This window comes from Odontesthes bonariensis, chromosome 1, assembly GCF_027942865.1.
Source record: "Odontesthes bonariensis isolate fOdoBon6 chromosome 1, fOdoBon6.hap1, whole genome shotgun sequence".
NCBI classification, from domain to species: domain Eukaryota; kingdom Metazoa; phylum Chordata; class Actinopteri; order Atheriniformes; family Atherinopsidae; genus Odontesthes; species Odontesthes bonariensis.
Window position 1 is genome coordinate 48,171,633 of NC_134506.1, and position 23,675 is coordinate 48,195,307.

At 47.7% G+C, this 23,675-nt stretch overlaps 2 protein-coding genes across 2 annotated transcripts; one reads left to right on the forward strand and one right to left on the reverse strand.

The window, feature by feature from the left end:
• The first annotated feature begins 5,838 nt into the window (after positions 1-5,838).
• On the forward strand, positions 5,839-13,024 carry agrp (agouti related neuropeptide). Its single transcript, XM_075477772.1, has 3 exons — positions 5,839-6,045; positions 8,537-8,634; positions 12,772-13,024. The coding sequence occupies exons 1-3, from the start codon at positions 5,907-5,909 to the stop codon at positions 12,961-12,963; spliced, it is 429 nt and encodes a 142-aa protein (XP_075333887.1). The 5' UTR covers positions 5,839-5,906; the 3' UTR covers positions 12,964-13,024.
• A 1,944-nt stretch (positions 13,025-14,968) lies between these two features.
• Positions 14,969-17,030, reverse strand: LOC142394070 (chymotrypsin A-like). The gene is made up of 7 exons (XM_075478378.1): positions 16,979-17,030; positions 16,729-16,832; positions 16,572-16,651; positions 16,403-16,481; positions 16,146-16,326; positions 15,213-15,346; positions 14,969-15,130 (listed from the first exon to the last, which is right to left on the reverse strand). The coding sequence occupies exons 1-7, from the start codon at positions 17,028-17,030 to the stop codon at positions 14,969-14,971; spliced, it is 792 nt and encodes a 263-aa protein (XP_075334493.1).
• Positions 17,031-23,675: the final 6,645 nt, after the last annotated feature.

The following is a 23,675-nucleotide window of genomic DNA, read 5'->3' on the forward strand; positions in this document are numbered from 1 at the left end:
CTCCCAAACTGGCAGCTGGTTCCACAGAGAGGGGCCTGATAACTGAAGGCTCTGCCTCCCAAACTGGCAGCTGGTTCCACAGAGAGGGGCCTGATAACTGAAGGCTCTGCCTCCCAAACTGGCAGCTGGTTCCACAGAGAGGGGCCTGATAACTTAAGGCTCCGCCTCCCTGTGTGATGTCACCATCACTGCTCACCTGTCCAACCCAACCAGTTGCCGTAGCAACAGTCTGAACATGTGTTCGCTCTCAGTAAACAGCCCATTAGACTCATTTCCTGCTGAGTGGCTGTAATCAGCCGCCGTATTAACGCGGCCTTTCCTGCATTTGGTCTCGTTTGTGCTGAGTGCAGCTGTGATGTCATCAGCGTGTCACAGTTCAGAGAAACGCCGCCATGTTTGCAGGTGAAGGGCGAGGAGCAGGAAGCGGCAGATTGGCAGTAATGGAGGAAACGTAAAGTAAGCAGCTGGTCTAATGTTCTCCCATCAAAGGGACAGAGAGTCCTTAAGGAGCCCTAATGAGCTCCGGGTCAGAACGGCGTCCAGAACAAACACATCAGCTGACCGAACAACATGTGACTTACACGCCATCATACGCCATCAGACCATCAGACCCAGAAACACTGGATCATTAAACAAAGTTTATTCTGTTTGCATTTTAGAACTCTGGTTCTGGTTCTGGTGTGGGGGGGGGGGGGGTAAACACGAACTGGACCTGATTTGAACAGAAGAGGTTAGCTTCACTTAGCTTGTTCTGTACTGAGGTTAGCTTCACTTAGCTTGTTCTGTACTGAGGTTAGCTTCAGTTAGCTTGTTCTATAGTGAGGTTAGCTTCACTTAGCTTGTTCTGTACTGAGGTTAGCTTCACTTAGCTTGTTCTGTACTGAGGTTAGCTTCAGTTAGCTTGTTCTATACTGAGGTTAGCTTCACTTAGCTTGTTCTGTACTGAGGTTGGCTTCACTTAGCTTGTTCTGTACTAAGGTTAGCTTCAGTTAGCTTGTTCTGTGCTGAGGTTAACTTCAGTTAGCTTGTACTGTAATGAGGTTAGCTTCACTTAGCTTGTTCTGTACTGTGGTTAGCTTCACTTAGCTTGTTCTGTACTGAGGTTAGCTTACTTAGCTTGTTGCTGTCAGACACTTATCTGGATAAAAATAAACACACAACACCCCCGATAACAACACCACGGCAGCTCTGAGCTGACAGCTAACAGCTCTGCGCTAACAGTGCATTAGAACGCGTTCATTCATTCATTGGTCTTAAAGTATCGGTGAAATAAAGACAGATAATGCCTTATTCAGAGGCTGTATTGTCTCTGCCTCCCCTTTAAAAGCCCCCCCACACACACACACACACTTGTCAGCTGGTTCCTCTGCTGCTGCTCCACCATCTGGTTCAGAACTGAAGAACCTTTCAGATGAGAGGTGAAACGTCCCTAAGATCCAAGAAGAAGCCTTTGACCTTTTGAACCCCAGGCAGATACTAAAGAACAGTTCCTGTACGGTTTTATGCTCCAGAAAACCTCCTGATGCAGGATCGTGTCCATCACATCACTGTTTGATGACAGCGAGGACAATGTTGATTCATCTGTGAGGAATAAAACAGCAGAACTTTAAAACTGAGGAAACCGAAGAAGGTTAGGGTTAGATTAGGTTGGGGTGGGGTAGGGTAGGGTTAAGGTTAGGGTAGGGTTAAGGTTAGGGTAGGGTAGGGTTAGGGTAGGTTAGGGTAGGGTTAAGGGTAGGGTAGGTTAGGTTAGGGTAGGGTAGGGTTAAGGTAGGGTTAAGGTTAGGGTAGGGTAGGGTTAAGGTTAGGGTAGGGTAGGGTAGGGTTAAGGTAGGGTTAAGGTTAGGGTAGGGTAGGGTTAAGGTTAGGGTAGGGTAGGGTAGGGTTAGGGTAGGTTAGGGTAGGGTTAAGGTTAAGGTTAAGGTTAAGGTTAAGGTTAAGGGTAGGGTAGGGTAGGGTTAAGGTTTGGGTAGGGTTAAGGTTAGGGTAGGGTAGGGTAGGGTTAAGGTTAGGGTAGGGTAGGTTAGGGTAGGGTTAAGGTTAAGGTTAAGGTTAGGGTAGGGTAGGGTTAAGGTTTGGGTAGGGTTAAGGTTAGGGTAGGGTAGGGTTAAGGTTAGGGTAGGGTAGGGTAGGGTAGGGTAGGGTTAGGGTAGGTTAGGGTAGGGTTAAGGTTAAGGTTAGGGTAGGGTAGGGTTAAGGTTAGGGTTAAGGTTAGGGTTAAGGTTAGGGTTAAGGTTAGGGTAGGTTAGGGTAGGGTTAAGGTTAGGGTAGGTTAGGGTTAGGGTAGGGTGGGGTAGGGTAGGGTAGGTTAGGGTTAGGGGTAATGAGCAACATGACTGATGCCAAAACCTGGTCATCAAAGTTCCATAAACATATCAGGGAGAGCTTAAAAACAGGATAAATGTCAGCTGACCAGCAGAACAGCTCACCATGGGTTCATCTGAGCAGGATCCAGAACCAGAACACAGGGTCAGTCCACCAGGACTCAGCTGGACCGAGCTGTAGATGGTCCAATGGATCCATGGCAGAACCTCATAACCTCTGAGTTTACACCAAAGATAAAACAGGGGAAACAGATCTGCAGACTGAACAGTCTCCGAGGAAAAGGAGCAGAAGAAGAAGAAACTAGTTAATCCATCCATCCATCTTATATACCCGCTGAATCCGTCGGTCGGGTCGCGGGGGGCTGCAGCCTATGCCAGCGTTCATCGGGCGAGCTATTTTAACTTCATGATGGCGCCTGAGAGTAAATGTTAGACTGAGCTTCCACAGACACAACGTAAATGTTCTGTACAACATATCCACAGATACTGTTCCATCCTCTGTATTAAGCAAACGTCCAACACTCAGACTCAGTATTCAGTAGCTCAGAGGAATAAATTCTTTCTGTTCTTGATGTTCCATATTTGTTTTATCTCCACTAAAAGAAACACAGAAACCTTTAAATGTACTTTAAGAATATTTCAGTCTGATTTACTCCTCAGATGATCAGCTGCTTCTCTTTCACAGAACATTTTCAGTAGATTATTCTTTACTTTGTTTATTCAGAAACACTGGATATCAGGAACTCTCCCAGGGAACTAATCTCACAGCTCTGTTCTGCAGTGGAAACAGTGACTGAGCTGTGAAACATCTGCAAATACAGATGTTAGTGGGTTTGTGTCCTGTGTGAGAGGGTTTTTAAGCATTAATAAGCATCAAAAGGGTTAAAAAGGGTTTTTAGTTCCACTCTCTGATGAAATATCACACACACACACACATGCTCTGATGTTTCCCGGAGACGTCCCCCTGTTGCTGATGATGCTCCTCCCCCCCCCCTGGTCATGTGACCTCCCTCCTGTCCAGGAGTCTTTAAATGGCCCCCCAGAACGAGCCGAGACAAACGGCGGGAGCCACAGAGAAAGGTGAGTTTCCTCTTCCTTCTTCTCTGTGAATGATTTTGATCTGACGGCTGATTTCTTTGGGTTTAACAGACGATGAATTCATGTTGATTGTTTAGGCAGGCGGAGACAGACTCACATATTCAGACTCACATATTTGAATTAAAATAAAGGGTGTTAGGTTAACCCTAATTCTATAAAATAAATAAAGAATTTATTTTAAATAAATCAATAAAGAATTTATTTTAAAATAAATAAAGAATTTATTTTATAACCCAAAGTAAAGTCTTTGATAAAACCCAACCAGGAAGTGACGAGCTTGTCACAGTGAAAGCTGTTTAAGGTCCAGGCAGATGGCCGCCCTTCCTGGTTCTGGTTCTGATGGAGGGTAAGGGTTAGGGTTGGGGTTAGGGTAGGGTAGGGTGGGTTAGGGTTGGGGTTGGGGTTAGGGTTAGGGTTGGGGTTAGGGTTGGGGTTAGGGTAGGGTAGGGTAGGGTAGGGTAGGGTAGGGTAGGGTGGGTTGGGGTTAGGGTTAGGGTTGGGGTTAGGGTTGGGGTTAGGGTAGGGTAGGGTGGGTTAGGGTTGGAGTTAGGGTTATGGGTTAGGGTTGGGGTTAGGGTTAGGGTAGGGTTAGGGTAGGTTGGGTGGGTTAGGGTTATGGGTTTGGATTAAAATCATGTGCACTGGGCTACTGAACTGTGGGGAAGTTTAGTGTGGAGGTAAAATAAGTGGTCTCCCCCACCAGAGGTCAGGGTTCGATCCCAGGCAGAGCACCAGGGCAGAGGAACAAGAGGGGCCTGCGGGGGTGTGGCCTAGCAGCAGCACCCCCTAGAGGGGGCGCGCCCCCGGGCCCACCCCCGGCCCTGGCCACGCGGATCCCAAAAAATTTCAAAAGGAAAAGAAAAGGGTGCTCCGTAGAGTGTTTTAGTTCCTTCGTAATGGTTATTTTTATTATTAAAATTAAAGATTAAAAATATATATAAAAAAATAAAAAGGTAAAATTAAAATAAAAGATAAGAAATGTTTAAAAAGTAAAAAATAGATGCGAAAAAGTAAAAAATACTATGAATAAATAAATTAAAAGGGGATTCCAAGAGGAGGAGTAGGGGACCCATAAGTGCTTGTTGGGTTAGTATAAAGTGCTTGAAAATAAGTGCTAATAATACAAAAGTGCTAAAGACTACACAATATAACACACACAATAATATAGTAATAAAAATTAGTAACGAAGGGTCCCCTAGTCCTACCTATAAGATCTGATTATAAAATTAGTGGGGGGGGGGGGGGGTTAATTAATAAATTTGGAGTTAAAAATTAAAAACATCTTGCTCTGGAGGGGAATCAAACCCCGGTCCGCCGTCTAGCAGACCAGGGGCTCTATCCCCTCTGCTATGTGGTGGGTTAAAAATGTTGGGATCTGCGTAGTCAAAAAAATGCAGGCCCAGGCTTGGGAGGACCGTGCTAGGAGGTGCCGGTGGGAGTTGGCTGTCATTCATCGTTGAGTCCTCCCGGCACGGTGGTCCCAAGCCTGTGAATCCAAATCTTCTCCGCTCTCTTCCTCTGCCCACAAGTCCAACGGTCGTTGCTCTGTAGACCGGATATGATCAGGTGGGTGGGTGAATGTAGCTGGAAATGTTGGACCAGGGGGGTGGTGAGTCGACCTTCCCCAATATTATAGAGGTGTTGGGAGAGGCGGGTGTGGATGGAGAGTTTTGTCTCTCCGATATAGTGTTTGTGGCAGAGTGTGCATGTAATGATGTAAACTGTGTTGGTGGTGGTGATGGACAAAGAGCCTAGGATGGGAAAAGCTGTGTCAAGGTATGGGTTGTGGATGAATTTTCTATTTCTGTAATGATGGTTATGTTTGGGTTGGGGTATGGGTCTATGGTCTGAGTATTTGGATCTTGTGAGGATGGATTGAAGGCTTTTGTGTTTCCTATAGGCTGAGATGATCTGGTGGTTCCTGAAGGCCGGGTGTTGGGACTGTGGTCTGGAAAAGTTGTGTTTGATTATTTGATGTAAACCAGTGATTTGGTGTGAAAAGGTGGAGACAAATGGTATGAGGTGTGGGGGTGAGGGAGGTGTGTGTTGTGTAGGATGTGTATGTGTGTGTGAGGCGGGTCTGGGCCATCTCCGTCCTGGGGGTTGGGTTTAGGGGGAGGAAGAGGATACAGACCCTGGTTCGGGTAGGGGAGCAGGTTAAGGTTAGGGTTAGGGTTGGGGTTAGGGTAGGGTAGGGTGGGTTAGGGTTAGGGGGTTAGGGTTGGGTTGGGTTGGGTTGGGTAGGGTTAGGGTTAGGGTTGGGGTTAGGGTTGGGGTTAGGGTTAGGGTTGGGGTTGGGGTTAGGGTTAGGGTTAACCCTAACTGGACTGATCTGGACTGCATCATTAAAGTGCTTTGAGATGACTTTTGCTGAGTAATAAAACCATGTAAACGACATTGTTCCTGTTTCAGAGGCTGTTGTTGGAGCAGCCGAGGATTGTGGGAGTTGTGGTGCAGATTCTTCTCCTTTCTGACAGCAGCAGGATGTTCAGCTCGGTTCTGCTCGGATGTTGGTCCCTCAGTTTGCTGCGGCTCTCCTGCTCCCTGGTTCACGGAAACATGCAACTGAACGAGGGTCCAGTCTCCGGCCGCCGCTCCGACGCCGCCTACCTTTCTGACCTCGGTCAGTAACACCGTCCAAACCAAGACTTTATTAGACCGACTGAGTTAAAGTTTGACAATGAACATGGAGAAGATTTAAACTTATAACTGAATAACAGATTGAAACAAACCAAACAAGGTGAAAGTATGTCTACATGTTTGAGTAAAATGTGTAAACAAAGGAGTCCAAGTCTGAGGGAGTCCTGGTAACGTATTGATCAGATGAGTTTATTACAAACACCATCAATGTTCCATCAATGTTCCGTCAATGTTCCATCAATGGTCAATCTGTGTTCCGTCAATGTTCCATTAATGTTCAATCTGTGTTCCGTCAATGTTCCATCAATGTTCCATCAATGTTCCATCAGTGTTCCATCAATGTTCAATCTGTGTTCCGTCAATGTTCCATCAATGTTCCATCGATGTTCCATCAATGTTCCGTCGATGTTCCATCAATGTTCCATCAGTGTTCCATCAGTGTTCCATCTGTGTTCCGTCAATGTTCCATCAATGTTCAATCTGTGTTCCGTCAATGTTCCATCAATGTTCCGTCGATGTTCCATCAATGTTCCATCAGTGTTCCATCTGTGTTCCGTCAATGTTCCATCAATATTCCATCGATGTTCCATCAATGTTCAGTCAATGTGCCGTCAATGTTCCGTCAATGTTCCATCAATGTTCAATCTGTGTTCCGTCAATGTTCCATCAATGTTCAATCTGTGTTCCGTCAATGTTCCGTCAATGTTCCATCAATGTTCCATCAGTGTTCCATCAGTGTTCCATCTGTGTTCCGTCAATATTCCATCAATGTTCCATCAATGTTCCATCAATGTTCCGTCGATGTTCCATCAATGTTCCATCAGTGTTCCATCTGTGTTCCGTCAATGTTCCGTCGATGTTCCACCAATGTTCCGTCGATGTTCCATCAATGTTCCATCGATGCTCCATCAATGTTCCGTCTTTGTTCCATCAATGTTCCGTCGATGTTCCATCAATGTTCCATCGATGTTCCATCAATGTTCCATCAATGTTCCGTCTGTGTTCCATCAATGTTCCATCAATGTTCTATCGATGCTCCATCAATGTTCCGTCGATGCTCCATCAATGTTCCGTCTGTGTTCCATCAATGTTCCGTCAGTGTTCCATCAATGTTCCGTCAGTGTTCCATCAGTGTTCCATCTGTGTTCCGTCAATGTTCCATCAATGTTCCTTCGATGTTCCATCAATGTTCCATCAATGCTCCATCAATGTTCCGTCTGTGTTCCATCAATGTTCCGTCAGTGTTCCATCAATGTTCCGTCAGTGTTCCATCAATGTTCCATCAATGTTCCATTAATGTTCCGTCGTTGTTCCATCAATGTTCCATCTGTGTTCCATCAATGTTCCATCAGTGTTCCATCAATGTTCCATCAGTGTTCCATCAATGTTCCATCAATGTTCCATCGATGTTCCATCAATGTTCCGTCGATGTTCCATCAATGTTCCGTCAATGTTCCGTCTGTGTTCCATCAATGTTCCGTCAATGTTCCATCAATGTTCCATCAATGTTCCATCAATGTTCCGTCTGTGTTCCATCAATGTTCCATCGAGGCTCCATCAATGTTCCATCAATGTTCCATCGATGTTCCATCGATGTTCCATTATGTTCCGTCAATGTTCCATCAATGTTCCATCAATGTTCCGTCAATGTTCCATCAATGTTCCATCAGTGTTCCATCAATGTTCCATTATGTCCCATCAGTGTTCCGTCAGTGTTCCGTCAATGTTCCATCAATGTTCCATCAATGTTCCATCAATGTTCCATCTTGTCCCATCAGTGTTCCGTCAATGTTCCGTCAATGTTCCATCAATGTTCCATCAATGTTCGTCTGTCTTCCATCAATGTTCCGTCGATGTTCCATCGATGCTCCATCAATGTTCCGTCGATGTTCCATCAATGTGAGCAGTGAGTGAGAAACTAAGTGAACCCCTGATCCAGCAGCTGGTAGCAGCAGTCAGTGAAAAACTAAGTGAACCCCTGATCCAGCAGCTGGTAGCAGCAGTGAGAAACTAAGTGAACCCCTGATCCAGCAGCTGGTAGCAGCAGTGAGAAACTAAGTGAACCCCTGATCCAGCAGCTGGTAGCAGCAGTGTGTGAGTGAGAAACTAAGTGAACCCCTGATCCAACATGCTTACTGAGGCCCGCAGAGTCTGAGATGTAGCTCTTGGGTTTCTGACCTTGGGGTGACCTTTAACCTTTAACATGCTAACTGAGGCCTGCAGAGTCTGAGATTTAGCTCTTGGGTTTCTGACCTTGGCGTGACCTTTAACCTTTAATATGCTAACTGAGCCCTGCAGAGTCTGAGATGTAGCTCTTGGGTTTCTGACCTTGCGGTGACCTTTAACCTTTAACATGCTAACTGAGGCCTGCAGAGTTTGAGATGTAGCTCTTGGGTTTCTGACCTTGGGGTGACCTTTAACCTTTGAATATTGTTCAGGTGAACAGCAGCTCTTCTTCTTCTTATGTTCTGCAGAAAGAGGCCACGCCGCCCTCTCTGCACAGGACCCCGGCCTCCTGCCGGTGGACTCTGTGGAGGACCACTTCCTGATGGACACCGGGTCCTTCGATGAGGTAGGGTATCCTGCTTTCTTTAAACGTTTATTTGACCCGTTGACCCGTTTAAAGTTGACCCATTGACCTGTTGGCCCATTGATCCGTTGACCCGTTTCCGTTGACCCGTTGACCCGTTGTCCCATTGATCTGTTGACCCGTTTACTTGTTGACCCGTTGACCCGTTGTCCCATTGATCTGTTGACCCGTTGACTTGTTGGCCCGTTGACCCATTGGCCCGTTGACCCGTTGGCCCATTGATCCGTTAAATCGTTGACCCGTTGACCCGTTGACCCGTTGACCCATTGACCCGTTGACCCGTTGATCGTTGACCCGTTGGCCGATTGATCCATTAACCCGTTGACCCGTTAACTTGTTGACCCGTTGACCCGTTGGCCCATTAATCCATTAAAATCGTTGACCCGTTGACTTGTTGACCCGTTGACCCGTTGACTTGTTGACCCGTTGACCGTTGACCCGTTGACCCGTTGACTTGTTGACCCGTTGACCGTTGACCCCTTGACTTATTGACCCGTTGACTTGTTGACCCGTTGACCCGTTGACCCATTGGCCCGTTGACCATTGACCCCTTGACTTGTTGACCCGTTGACCGTTGATACGTTGACCCGTTGACCCGTTGGTCCATTGACCTGTTGACCCGTTGGCCCGTTGACCCGTTGACCCGTTAACTTGTTGACACGTTGGCTCATTGATCCATTAAAATCGTTGACCCGTTGACATGTTGACCCGTTAACTTGTTGACTTGTTGACCCGTTGACCCGTTGGCCCATTCATCCATTAAAATCGTTGACCCGTTGACTTGTTGACCCGTTGACCCGTTGACCGTTGACTTGTTGACCGTTGACCCCTTGACTTGTTGACCCGTGACTTGTTGACCCGTTGACCCGTTGACCCCTTGACAGTTGACCTGTTGACCCGTTGAGCCGTTGGCCCATTGATCCATTAAAATCGTTGACCCGTTGACTTGTTGACCCAGTGGCCCATTGATCCGTTAACCCGTTGACTTGTTGACCCGTTGACTTGTTGATCCGTTGGCCCGTTGACCCGTTGAGCCGTTGACCCATTGGCCCGTTGACCCGTTGGCCCATTAAAATCGTTGACACGTTGACTTGTTGACCCGGTGGCCCATTGATCCATTAAAATCGTTGACCCGTTGACTTGTTGACCCGGTGGCCCATTGATCCGTTAACCCGTTGACTTGTTGACCCGTTGACTTGTTGATCCGTTGGCCCGTTGACCCGTTGAGCCGTTGACCCATTGGCCCGTTGACCCGTTGGCCCATTAAAATCGTTGACTTGTTGACCCGGTGGCCCATTGATCGTTGACCCGTTGGCCCATTGATCCATTAAAATCGTTGACCTGTTGACTTGTTGACCCGTTGACCCGTTGACTTGTTGACCCGTTGACCTGTTGACCCGTTGACCATTGACTTGTTGACCCATTGACCCGTTGACTTGTTGACCCGTTGACCTGTTGACCCGTTGACCATTGACTTGTTGACCCATTGACTCGTTGACCCGTTGACCCGTTGACCCGTTGGCCCGTTGACCTGTTGATCTGTTGACCCGTTGACCGTTGACCCGTTGACCCATTGATCGTTGACCCGTTGGCCGATTGATCCGTTAACCCGTTGACCCGTTGATCCGTTGACCTGTTGACATGTTGACCCGTTAACTTGTTGACTTGTTGACCCGTTGACCCGTTGGCCCATTGATCCATTAAAATCGTTGACCCGTTGACATGTTGACCCGTTAACTTGTTGACTTGTTGACCCGTTGGCCCATTGATCCATTAAAATCGTTGACCCGTTGACTTGTTGACCCGTTGACCCGTTGACCGTTGACTTGTTGACCCGTTGACTTGTTGACCCGTTGACCCCTTGACTTGTTGACCCGGTGGCCCATTGATCCGTTGACCCGTTGGCCCGTTGGCCCGTTGGTCCATTGATCCATTAAAATCGTTGACCTGTTGACTTGTTGACCCGTTGACTTGTTGACCCGTTGACCTGTTGACCCGTTGACCATTGACTTGTTGACCCATTGACTCGTTGACCCGTTGACTCGTTGACTCGTTGACCCGTTGACCGTTGATACGTTGACCCGTTGGTCCATTGACCTGTTGACCCGTCGACCCGTTGGCCCGTTGACCTGTTGATCTGTTGACCCGTTGACCGTTGACCCGTTGACCCGTTGGCCGATTGATCCGTTAACCCGTTGACCCGTTGACATGTTGACCCGTTGACTTGTTGACCCGTTGGCCCATTGATCCATTAAAATCGTTGACCTGTTGACATGTTGACCCGTTGACCCGTTGACCCGTTGACATGTTGACCTGTTGACCTGTTGACCGTTGATACGTTGACCCGTTGGTCCATTGACCTGTTGACCCGTTGGCCCGTTGGCCCGTTGAGCTGTTGATCTGTTGACCCGCTGACCCGTTGATCGTTGACCCGTTGGCCCGTTGACTTGTTGACCCGTTGACTTGTTGACCCGTTGACTTGTTGACCCATTGACCATTGACCATTGACTTGTTGACCCGTTGACTCGTTGACCCGTTGACTCGTTGACCCGTTGACTCGTTGACTCGTTGACCCGTTGACTTGTTGACCCCTTGACCCGTTGATTGTTGATACGTTGACCCATTGGTCCATTGACCTGTTGACCCGTTGGCCCGTTGACCTGTTGATCTGTTGACCCGTTGACCCGTTGACATGTTGACCCGTTAACTTGTTGACTTGTTGACCCGTTGACCCGTTGGCCCATTGATCCATTAAAATCGTTGACCCGTTGACTTGACTTGTTGACCCGTTGACTTGTTGACCCGTTGACCGTTGACTTGTTGACCCGTTGACCGTTGACCCCTTGACCCGTTGACCGTTGACCCCTTGACCCGTTGACCCATTGATCCGTTGGCCCGTTGACCCGTTGAGCCGTTGGCCCATTGAGCCGTTGGCCCATTGATCCATTAAAATCGTTGACCCGTTGACTTGTTGACCCGGTGGCCCATTGATCCGTTAAAATCGTTGACCTGTTGATCTGTTGACCCGTTGACCCGTTGATCGTTGACCCGTTGGCCCGTTGGCCCGTTGACTTGTTGACCCGTTGACCATTGACCATTGACTTGTTGACCCGTTGACTCGTTGACCCGTTGACTCGTTGACCCGTTGACTTGTTGACCCGTTGACTCGTTGACCCGTTGACCCGTTGACTTGTTGACCCCTTGACCCGTTGACCCGTTGACCCGTTGACCCGTTGACACGTTGACCCGTTGACCCGTTAACATGTTGACCTGTTAACTTGTTGACCCGTTGGCCCACTGATCCATTAAAATCGTTGACCCGTTGACTTGTTGACCCATTGACCGTTGACTTGTTGACCCATTGACCTGTTGACCTGTTGACCCGTTGACCCCTTCATCTGTTGACCCGTTGGCCCATTGATTTGTCAACCCGTTGACCCGTTGACCTGTTGACCCGTTGACCCGTTGATCCCTTGACTCGTTGATCCGTTGACCCGTTGACTGTTGACCCGTTGATCCGTTGACCCGTTGATCCGTTGACCGTTGACCGTTGACCGTTGATCCGTTGACCCGTTGATCCGTTGATCGGTTGACTTGTTAACCCGTTGACGCGTTGACCCGTTGACTTGTTGACCCGTTAGCCCGTTGATCTGTCGACCAGTTGACCCATTGACCCGTTGGCCCATTGATCTGTTGACCCGTTGACCAGTTGGTCCATTGATCTGTTGACCCGTTTGCCCATTGATCCGTTGACCCGTTGACTTGTTGACCCTTTGGCCCATTGATCTGTTGACCCGTTGACCCATTGACTTGTTGACCCGTTGACCCGTTGGCCCATTGATCCGTTAACCCGTTGACCTTTGACTCGTTGACCCGTTGACCGTTGACTCGTTGACCCGTTGACCCCTTGACCCGTTGATCTGTTGACCCGTTGGCCCATTGATCCGTTGACTTGTTGACCCGTTGACCCTTTGGCCCATTGATCTGTTGACCATTGATCCGTTGGCCCATTGATCTGTTGACCATTGACCCGTTGGCCCATTGATCTGTTGACCCGTTGACTTGTTGACCCGTTGGCCCATTGATCCGTTAACCCGTTGACCCGTCTCCGTCCTGCAGGACTCGTCGGCCGGCCTGCAGATGCAGGGCCGCACAATGCGCTCGTCCCGCCGCTGCATCCCCCATAAGCAGTCCTGCCTCGGGTACCCGCTGCCGTGCTGCGACCCCTGCGACACCTGCTACTGCCGCTTCTTCAACGCCATCTGCTACTGCCGCCGTGTGGGCCACACCTGCCCACCCAGACGCACCTGACACACAGCCAGCTGCCGCCACGCGTGGACAGAAACGAGTTGATGAGGCTTTTTCAGTGTGATTTATTAAATGTGTTTATGTGAAATAAACTATTGTTGATAAAAGTGTTTGGTGTTTATCCCTCCTGTTGTCTTGCAGGTCAAAAGTGACCCACGACCATGTTTAGCTGTAGAAAAAACACCTTATGTCAGGTTTTGGGGTGCAGGTGGGGAAGGTAGGACACGGATGCGGATTTAAAAAGTAAAAGCAGATTTATTAACAAAAAAACAAAGTTCAAACTAAAAACCCTGAGCCGGTTTCAAAAACATAACTGGGAAAAAACAAACAAAAGATTTTCATGGCATGGAATAATTAAATACTTAGCTTAAGACGGGCAGGTTGGGACAGACAGGTCATGAACACTAACAAAGAACCAACAAACAGACAGGGGAGACAAGAGACTAAATAGAGGGCTGGGAGTGATTGGAGAGTGAGTGCAGCTGGAGACAATGGACAGGTGAGGGGAATGAACTAATTACCTGAGTGAGGGAAGTGAGGGGAAAAACAATGGCAAAACTAAAAACTCAAAACCAAGACATGAACTGAACACAAAAACGTAACTTAAAACATGATATTAAAAAACACAAGTCCATGGGCGTGACACCTTAAACTATCTTTTTCCAACATGAAATTTTATGACTTTTCCTAAAGGGACCCCATCATTAGAAAAAGTCAGACTTTATTTTTGTTTATGTTTCCATGTGGGCTGTACACCACTAGGGTACAAAGATTGTCTTATGGGTCATTTTTATAAAAACATTTAAACACCAGAAAAAAGTTCACTGTTTTTTTCCCTTCAATATAATTAATTGAGAAGTAATTACTTCACATTTATATAATAGCAATAATAAACCTTTATTTTGTCAAAGAAAACTGAGAAAACAAGAAAACTGTTGGTCCAACTGACAGTTGGTTTGTGGTAAAAAAAAAAAGTGTAATCCTGAAAACTGGTGATTGTCTTTTTGTATTGTGTAACAAAAACTACATGATAAAAAATGTATTGAATTGAGTTGAATAGATAAATAACAGGTGGTTTCATCATACAAAATAGATTTTGGATTTAAAATTCAATTAAGTTGCTTTATTTTGGGGCTTTGGTAGGGCGGCTCATTTTTTTACCCGTATTACAATGGGGAGTAAACACAATGTTAAGACCGCACAAAGGGTTCAAAGAGATTTGACCTGAAGACCAGGTGTTGTTGTGAAAATAAGCTGGTATAACTTCAGGCTGGTTTGTCTCTTCATGTCGATATTTATTATCTGAATGGGAACGCAGACGCCTACATACTGCTCAGAAATACAGTTAATTCACTATAAAGCAACCAGAGGTGTGTTTTAGCTTTCAGGGCTGCTCGCCTGCTTCCGTAATGAATGCATTTTACCAACATTTGGAGAACAAATCTGAAAAAGGACAGCTAACCCACTCTATAGACTCCTGAACAGCAGCTCCAGAACTTACAATGCACTTCTATCCATACTGATACCCAACACACAACCTTTGTTCAGACTGATAACCAACCTCGGGCACATCTTTCATCAACTGGCAAAGTCTTAATACGGCCAGCAGCATTCGTTTACTGTTTGAGAGACGCACCCGGAGCCAGCAAAGCTTTGCAGGAATCACAGAGTCGTACACAAAAGGAGAAATGAGATGAAAGACCATACGAACCCAGTTCCACTGGTCAGTAACGGAGCTCAGACACACAGAATGAGCCAGGCTGCCTGTTTCCCTTTATCTGCAGTGTTCAAGCTAAGCTAAGCTAAGCTAAGCTAACACACAGCTGATGTCCTGGGTACACTGAACTGGGGAAAATGGAGGCAGAGGAAACAGGCAAAGGCATCAGTGGGATGAAGATGAGAGGAAGAAGCCGTGTGGGACAAACGACGTGGACACAGCATCTGAGTTTCTGAGTTTTATTAAGTTCCACAGTGACAATAGTTCTGTTGGACGTTCTGTTGGACATGCTCAGTTGGCAGCGATGGTCTGGTCGATCCAGCCACGCAGCTCTGTGACGCGGGCGTACACGCCGGGCATGGTGGGGGTGCAGGTGCCACTGCCCCAAGACACGATACCCACCAGAGTCCAGGCTCCGGACTTCTGGCAGACCAGAGGACCGCCGGAGTCGCCCTGAAAACACATCATCACAAACCCTGAGATAACAGCAGAGACGAGGACAGAGAGGATCAACCAGGACTCAGAAATTACCCACCATGCACGAGGAGGCCCCGGAGGCTCCGGCGCAGATCATCAGGTTGGAGATTTTACTGCCCCAATGTTTACGGCAGTCGGTGTTGGTCAGGAGGGGCAGCGAGGCCTGCTGCAGCAGGGCGGGGGTATTAGGGGCTACAACACACACACACACACTGTTAGCTTAACAGGTATCTCCCCTACACTGCCCCTGGTGGTTAATGTGTGTGTGCACATGAGGTGGACATCAGTTAGAAGGAAATTTGTGTTTAAAATAAACCATCAATATTTACTGTTGGTCTCTAATGATCGATAACTGGTCAATGACAGGATCGATAACTGGTCAATGACAGGATCAATAACTGGTCAATAACAGGATCAATAACTGGTCAATGACAGGATCAATAACAGGATCGACGACTAATCTGGCCTCAGAAATCATTGGTCAGTATTCTTGAGTATAACCAATAAGCACCTTCCCCCCGCCTTCAGACGTGCTATCTGATTGGCCGGCTCTCTGTTTGGCCGGCGCTCTGATTGGCTCTGATTGGCCGGCTCTCTGATTGGCCGGTTCTCTGATTGGCCGGTTCTCTGATTGCCGGTTCTCTGATTGGCCGGCTCTCTGATTGGGTGGCTCCCTGATTGCCGGCTCTCTGATTGGCCGGCTCTCTGATTGGCCGGCGCTCTGATTGGCCGGCTCTCTGATTGGCCGGCACTCTGATTGGCCGGCGCTCTGATTGGGTGGCTCCCTGATTGCCGGCTCTCTGATTGGCCGGCTCTCTGATTGGCCGGCTCTCTGATTGGCCGGCGCTCTGATTGGCCGGCTCTCTGATTGGCCGGCGCTCTGATTGGCCGGCTCTCTGATTGGCCGGCGCTCTGATTGGCCGGCTCTCTGATTGGCTGGCTCTCTGATTGGCCGGCTCTCTGATTGGCCGGCTCTCTGATTGGCTCTTACCGTTGTAGCGGGTCAGACCCCAGCCGGAGGTCACGCACCTCATGCCCCCGGGGAAGTTGTCGGCGCCCTCGGCCAGGCACACGGGAGAAACGCGCATGTTCAGCTGGGCGGGGCTGGCGAGCTTGATGAGCAGGACGTCGTTGTTGATGGTGTAGCTGTTGTAGTTGGGGTGTTTGAACACCTGGCAGGAAGTGACATTATTAGGACCGGCGGACAGACAGGAAGTCGGTGCGAGGCGACGACGAGCTGCTGCTTACCCGGCCGACCTTCATCACCTGGACGGCCTCGGCGTTGGAATCGCGGTCGTGCTCTCCGAGGATCACGCGGTGGGACGTCCTGCTCGCAGGAAGCACAATGACATCACAATGACATCACTTCCTGTTCTACCTGCAGGCGTGTGCAGAGGGCGGAGCCTGACGGACTTACCTGACGTTGCAGTGAGCAGCGGTCACGACCCAGTTCTCATTGATGAGAGATCCTCCACAGAAGTGGAAGCCGGTGTAGTCCTGAAACAACAACAACAACAACATTAAAGCCACCGCAAGGCGCCGCAGTTTGTTTGTTTGTTTGTTCGATGGTTTACCTGCAGGGACACCTGCCAGGGCCAGGAGTGAGGCACCGCCTCCTCGCCGTTCACAATGCGAGAGTAACCGGTGACGATGGGGGGGATGGCGGGGGTGCCGCAACCTGGTGACATCATTGTTGCATCATTGTTACATCATCATCAACAACAACAAACAGGAACTGATCTGTGTCTGATTCTGGAGCTAATCAATCAATCAACAAAGAACCAGGATGCTGTAAACATCCCCCAGCATCCCTCAGGGCCTCACCGTAGGCGGCGCCGGCGAAAGCGAGGCAGGACAGGATCCACAGGAAGGCCATGGCTCAATCGTGTCGGCTCTGTCGGGTCGAGCAGCCTTTATACCGGCAGTTGCGACGGGATTGGACGGCTCCGGGAACACCTTATCAGGGGAGGCTGGGAGTTTGGACAGGTGCTGCTGAGTGTGCGTTTCCACCTGAGGGGGCGGAGCCTGGGGCAGACATACAGAGAAAGATTTGGAAACAGCTCAGAGAAAGTATGAAATGATCACTGAAAGGAAGTGTTGATCAGAGTATCAATGTCACTGTGTTCTGTATGAGCTGCTGACCACATCAGTCCAGCTCTGAGGTCGTTACACCGGCTGCCTGTCCATCAGAGGATAGACTTTAAAGTTCTGATGCTGGTCCAGGTCCAGACCACATCAGTCCAGCTCTGAGGTCTTTACACCGGCTGCCTGTCCATCAGAGGATAGACTTTAAAGTTCTGATGCTGGTCCAGGTCCAGACCACATCAGTCCAGCTCTGAGGTCTTTACACCGGCTGCCTGTCCATCAGAGGATAGACTTTAAAGTTCTGATGCTGGTCCAGGTCCAGACCACATCAGTCCAGCTCTGAGGTCTTTACACCGGCTCCCTGTCCATCAGAGGATAGACTTTAAAGTTCTGATGCTGGTCCAGGTCCAGACCACATCAGTCCAGCTCTGAGGTCTTTACACCGGCTGCCTGTCCATCAGAGGATAGACTTTAAAGTTCTGATGCTGGTCCAGGTCCAGACCACATCAGTCCAGCTCTGAGGTCTTTACACCGGCTGCCTGTCCATCAGAGGATAGACTTTAAAGTTTTGACCGCCTGGTCACTAGGTCTTTTAACGGTTCGGCACGAGCAGCCCGTATGGGCAATGCCCTTGCTATGACGCTGGCGGCTCTGCGTAAGACGCTAGACCCGGCAGACGGAGATGCAATGGCCCTGGTGGAGGCTGCTCTATCTGCTCACTCCCAGCTCACACGGGATGTAGGAGACTCGATGGCCTCCTTTTTAAGACCGTAGTGACGGTCATCCCTCGGTCTCACAGATCCGTAGTTACATTCGTAACTTACGTTATTCTCTGTTGCTCTCACAGGTGTGTTTTCATACGGCGGGGGATTATTTAAAGCTCCCCGAGCTTCGTTGCGTGTAGGACGTAATTTCACCTGACCAATCAGTGGACAGCACTGATCACGTGACGTTTTAGTATCCGCTAGTACCGACTAGACCCACCTCTGAAGCAGGTACTAGCCGGTGCTAAAAATTGTAACGGTCCCACCTTCAACCCGCGATGGAAAAGCTCCCAATCAGGGTAGAGTCGTACCGTGTAGAGCTGTACTGGTACAAAAACGTTCGGTGGAAAAGGGGCATAAGTCGCTTTGGATAAAAGCATCTACAGAATGACCGTAATGTGATGTAATGTAATATAATTTAATGTAATGGGATGTAATGTAATATGTCACCTGTGTGTTTCACAGCATCAGTGTTTCTCCAACAGGTCGACCTTGACTTTTCAAATTTGTCCACCGTATCTGTGTTTGTTTAACAACCCCACGTGCACGTTGTTCCGAAAGTGTCGGTTGGGTATGAACGTGCACTTTATTTCACTGTTTCCTGGTACCAGCGATCAGAGAATCCACCTGCATCATCACCTGATGCCCCAGTCCAGGCCAGGCGAGGGAGCCTGGGTGCTTCCAGGCTGAAACTGTGCCTTAATTTTCTCCACCTCCAAACATCAGCCCGCCCCAAGGAAGGTCATAACATCAAACCTGGTGCACAGGCTTCTTTATACAAACGTTACTGGATATATTAAAAGTATATTTTTGAGGTTTTTTGAGCCAGTAATAACTTAATCCTAAATGCTTTCTATCATTTCAGGAGTTAAATAAAGGCCTGTGAGAGATGTACACTGACAGTGTTTCTGAATGATCTCACCTGGTTATTCCTGCTATTAGGGCAACATCAGCAGCAGATCTATATGTAAAAAAGTCAATAATGTCCTGACAAATAATGTCCTGACAAAGAGCATAAAAAAGTTGTAAAAAAGTTGTGAACAGAAGGAGAGACGCTGCTGCCTCCCCGGTTCATATCTTATAACTTATAAACAGGCTAATGTGGCTTAGCCCTTCCTCACTTAAATAAAAAAGATGATAAAATAAATGTTAAAAAGACCCTAAACAGATTGTTTTAACCTTTGGTGAAATTTCGAGCTGAAACAGTGCCTCATAGTTACGGGTGCAGAATCCTTCTGAATGGGACCAGCCAGACTCCTTGGGAATAACGGTAATGAGGAAAAAGGGAGGGTATTAGTGGTTGCTGCGGTAACAAGGCAGAGTCAAAGTGTAGGATACTAAATAAGATAGATATAAAACAGTAAAGTAGGCAGATAAAGCCATAGATAACAATTAGGGCTGGGCGAGTTAACTCATTAATTATTTAACGCCGATAAATATTTTATCACGCAGGTTTTATTTATTTATTTAAAAAAAAAGAATTTTAAAAAATTTGGGGGGGGGCTTCAATGGATAAAAAAGTTCAGAGAGACAGGAAGCAGGGCGCAGAGAGAGGGGGAATGACATGCAGCACAGGGCCGTCCGATGCGGGACTCGAACCTGGGCCAGACCTTGCCACAGCCGCAGAGGCTGACTTAGCCTCAGACTCACAGTTCCGAGCCCCTCCCACCCCCAGACTTTGGGGATGTCTGGGATCCATCCCTTAAGGGGAGGGCTCCCCCCTTTTCAGATGTCCGGCCGCCCGCCGGATGGTCTCTGGCTCCTCCTCCAGCCTCGTTGTCGGAATTCTGGCCGCCCGCCGGACCACCGCCTCCTGCCGCCTCCTGCCGCCTCCTGCCGCCTCCTGCCGCCTCCTGCCGCCTCCTGCCGCCTCCTGCCGCCTCCTGCCGCCACGTCGTAGGTCTGGCCGCCCGCCGGATGGTCTCCGGCTTCTCCTCCTTCCACGTCGTCGGAATTTTGGCCGCCCGCCGGACCACCGCCTCCTGCCGCCTCCTGCCGCCTCCTGCCGCCTCCTGCCGCCTCCTGCCGCCTCTTGCCGCCTCCTGCCGCCACATCGTTGGTCTGGCCGCCCGCTGGACCACCGCCTCCTGCCGCTCGAGGCCGGAGCTCTGGCCACTTGCCGGATCGGCCACTGCAACCACGCCGCCGGATGTCTGGCCTCCCGTCGGACCGCCTCCGGCTCCGAGCCCCTCCTTCCCACCCTCAGACTTTTTGGGTCGTCTGGGATCCGCCCCTTGAGGGGGGGGGCTCTGTCACGTCACGGGAATTATGTTTTATTATGTCACGTTTTGGTTTTTAGCCCATGTTTAGTTTTTAGTTTTGCCATGTTTTTAGCCCTATTCGGACGGGACTAGTTTAATGGGGGGACCTGGGGTAGAGTAATAATAACCGGGAAATCTAGTCCCGTCCGAACGCGCCATGTCAGTAAAGATAGCGGAGTATGTCGGTAAACTTTGCCGAGAATTCTACCTCCTGTGAAACGGTCCAGAGTATCTACCATAGGTAATACTAATCCCGTGCGAATGCGACCTTTGGGAATAAGTACGGAATATGTCGTCACATCCTTTGAAAGAGAGAAACAATTAGGTGTGTCTGTTTGCAAACATGGAGGTTCTGGATGAAGCGCTGCTTGCAAGCACGCATGGTCGGCGCCATGTCTGTTTACAGATGGGGTTTACGGAAGTGAAATGAAGACATGCATAGCATCCAGGATGTGACGGTTGTGCGTAACCAACGACTCCTCCCATGTTAGATGAATATTACAGGGATTTCTTGTCCCGTCCGAATTGGTCATTTCTTCTCCCTGGCGTCGTCTGGTTAACCAACATTACCATACGTCCCCCCATTGAACTAGTCCCGTCCGAATAGGGCTTTCGTTTCCCTTCACTTCCCTTCATTAGTTCATTCACTGCACCTGTTCCTTTCCCACCATCTGCACCCACTCACTAATCACTCAGTCCCTATTTAGTTTCCAGTCTCCCCTGTCTTGTCGTCGAAAACATGCAACAGGTCAGTGTAGTTGTGGGGGAAGAGAAACAGTAGAACATGTATTATTAGAATGTCCTAGGTATAAGAGGGAGAGGAGAGGGTTGAGGGAAGGAATAGGTAAGGGAGGGGGGAGCTTAAGGAACTTGGTAGAGCATGGGAAGGCAAGGGAAGGGAGGAGGGTCATAATGAGGTACCTGGTGAAGACTGGTTTAGCCAAAAGAATTTAGATAGGAGTAAGAGTAGAGTAGAGTCCAGTAAATGGCGGCAAATGCAACTAAAAGGATGCCAGCTGCCATTAAAAACCAAAGAAGAAGAAGAAGTCTTGTCGTCGGATCTTTGCTTGTCTTCCCTACCTGTCTTCGTTACCACCTTGCCATGTTTCCTGTGCAACCCCATGTTCTTCGTCACCTACCTTAAGCTAAGTATTTATATATTCCTTGTAATGCCAAGTGTTTTTGTTTGTTCTTCATAGTTACGTTTTTTAATCCGGCTTAGCCGCGCCTTTTGTTTGTACTTTGTTTTTTCTTGCTGTGAATAAATCCAGTTTTCTTTTTATAAGTCCGCATCCGTGTCCTACCTTCACCACCCCCTCCTGACATTTTGCAGTCGTGTTTTCTCTTTTGCCATTGTGATTTGCACTTCAGGGCCACCGTACAAAACACACAACTGATAGCAGCAAGTCATTCAAGGAAACAGACAGTGGAGCGAGGCTTCTACATAAAAACTACAGAAAGATGCTGATGTTAAAAGTGTGTTTGCACAACAAATGTTATAGCACTTTCATTTATATGGCAGCACATTTAAAATAAAGCTAAATGCTAAAAGCTATACGCTACTTTTGGATTCATTGTTGGATTCTGCGTACAAATGCGATTAATCGTGATCAATTAGATGAAACATTTTAATCGTGGCCCAGCCCTACTTAACACATTGACTCCCAAGTCACGTAAAACTACGTTTTTACTGCCCATGCGTTGGCTCCCAAATGGTAAAAATACGTTTTTACGTTTTTTTCATGGATTCTGAATCTATACATTCTAATGCACATTCTGTGTGATTTTTGTAATTATGTGATGAACAGAACTGACATAGATGGCAGTCAAAAACTGGTGTCATCATCTGGACATTTTGATCATTACGGCATTACGCATTGATTGTTGTGCATTTCCGCATTTTGTCCAATCGCACGTGTCGGTTTCCAGAGGGTGACGGTAAAGTAACATAAACAAACAACAAGAAGGAGAAGAGGACACGCGACAAGTCTAAGGAGGCGGTCTTATGAACAGGTTAGCTTTGCCACATGTGACACGACGCAAATCCTCTGACCCGGATATGTATCTAAAGTGCGACAGGCTGAAAGAGCGCACGTTTCACAAAAGCCCCGATCTCAGTTTGTTGTTGATTTTGGTGGATACCCGCCTTGGTTTAGCTAAGGATTGCTCGCTAATGGCGGCACCTAGAGACACGCGGTTTTGACCCACAAAGAGTTTAAAGTCTCAGCTTTCAAACATAAGTAAAAAAAGCCATAACATGTTTCAGTGGCCCTATCACATAATATGCTGTGACTGTACAAAAAACGTCAAAAAAATAGTTTAGAACGCTGGGAGTCTACGACATAATTCTGTAAAAACCGCTGGTAGTCAATGTGATAAGATAAAGAGTGTAAAGTTAAACATGTGCTGTTGTTCTTTGGTAAAGAGTGTAAAGTTAAACATGTGCTGTGGTTCTTTGGTAAAGAGTGTAAAGTTAAACATGTGCTGTTGTTCTTTGGTAAAGAGTGTAAAGTTAAACATGTGCTGTTGCTCTTTGGTAAAGAGTGTAAAGTTAAACATGTGCTGTTGCTCTTTGGTAAAGAGTGTAAAGTTAAACATGTGCTGTTGCTCTTTGGTAAAGAGTGTAAAGTTAAACATGTGCTGTGGTTCTTTGGTAAAGAGTGTAAAGTTAAACATGTGCTGTTGCTCTTTGGTAAAGAGTGTAAAGTTAAACATGTGCTGTTGCTCTTTGGTAAAGAGTGTAAAGTTAAACATGTGCTGTTGCTCTTTGGTAAAGAGTGTAAAGTTAAACATGTGCTGTTGCTCTTTGGTAAAGAGTGTAAAGTTAAACATGTGCTGTTGCTCTTTGGTAAAGAGTGTAAAGTTAAACATGTGCTGTTGCTCTTTGGTAAAGAGTGTAAAGTTAAACATGTGCTGTTGCTCTTTGGTAAAGAGTGTAAAGTTAAACATGTGCTGTGGTTCTTTGGTAAAGAGTGTAAAGTTAAACATGTGCTGTGGTTCTTTGGTAAAGAGTGTAAAGTTAAACATGTGCTGTTGCTCTTTGGTAAAGAGTGTAAAGTTAAACATGTGCTGTTGCTCTTTGGTAAAGAGTGTAAAGTTAAACATGTGCTGTTGCTCTTTGGTAAAGAGTGTAAAGTTAAACATGTGCTGTTGCTCTTTGGTAAAGAGTGTAAAGTTAAACATGTGCCGTTGCTCTTTGGTAAAGAGTGTAAAGTTAAACATGTGCCGTTGTTCTTTGGTAAAGAGTGTAAAGTTAAACATGTGCCGTTGCTCTTTGGTAAAGAGTGTAAAGTTAAACATGTGCCGTTGCTCTTTGGTAAAGAGTGTAAAGTTAAACATGTGCCGTTGCTCTTTGGTAAAGAGTGTAAAGTTAAACATGTGCCGTTGCTCTTTGGTAAAGAGTGTAAAGTT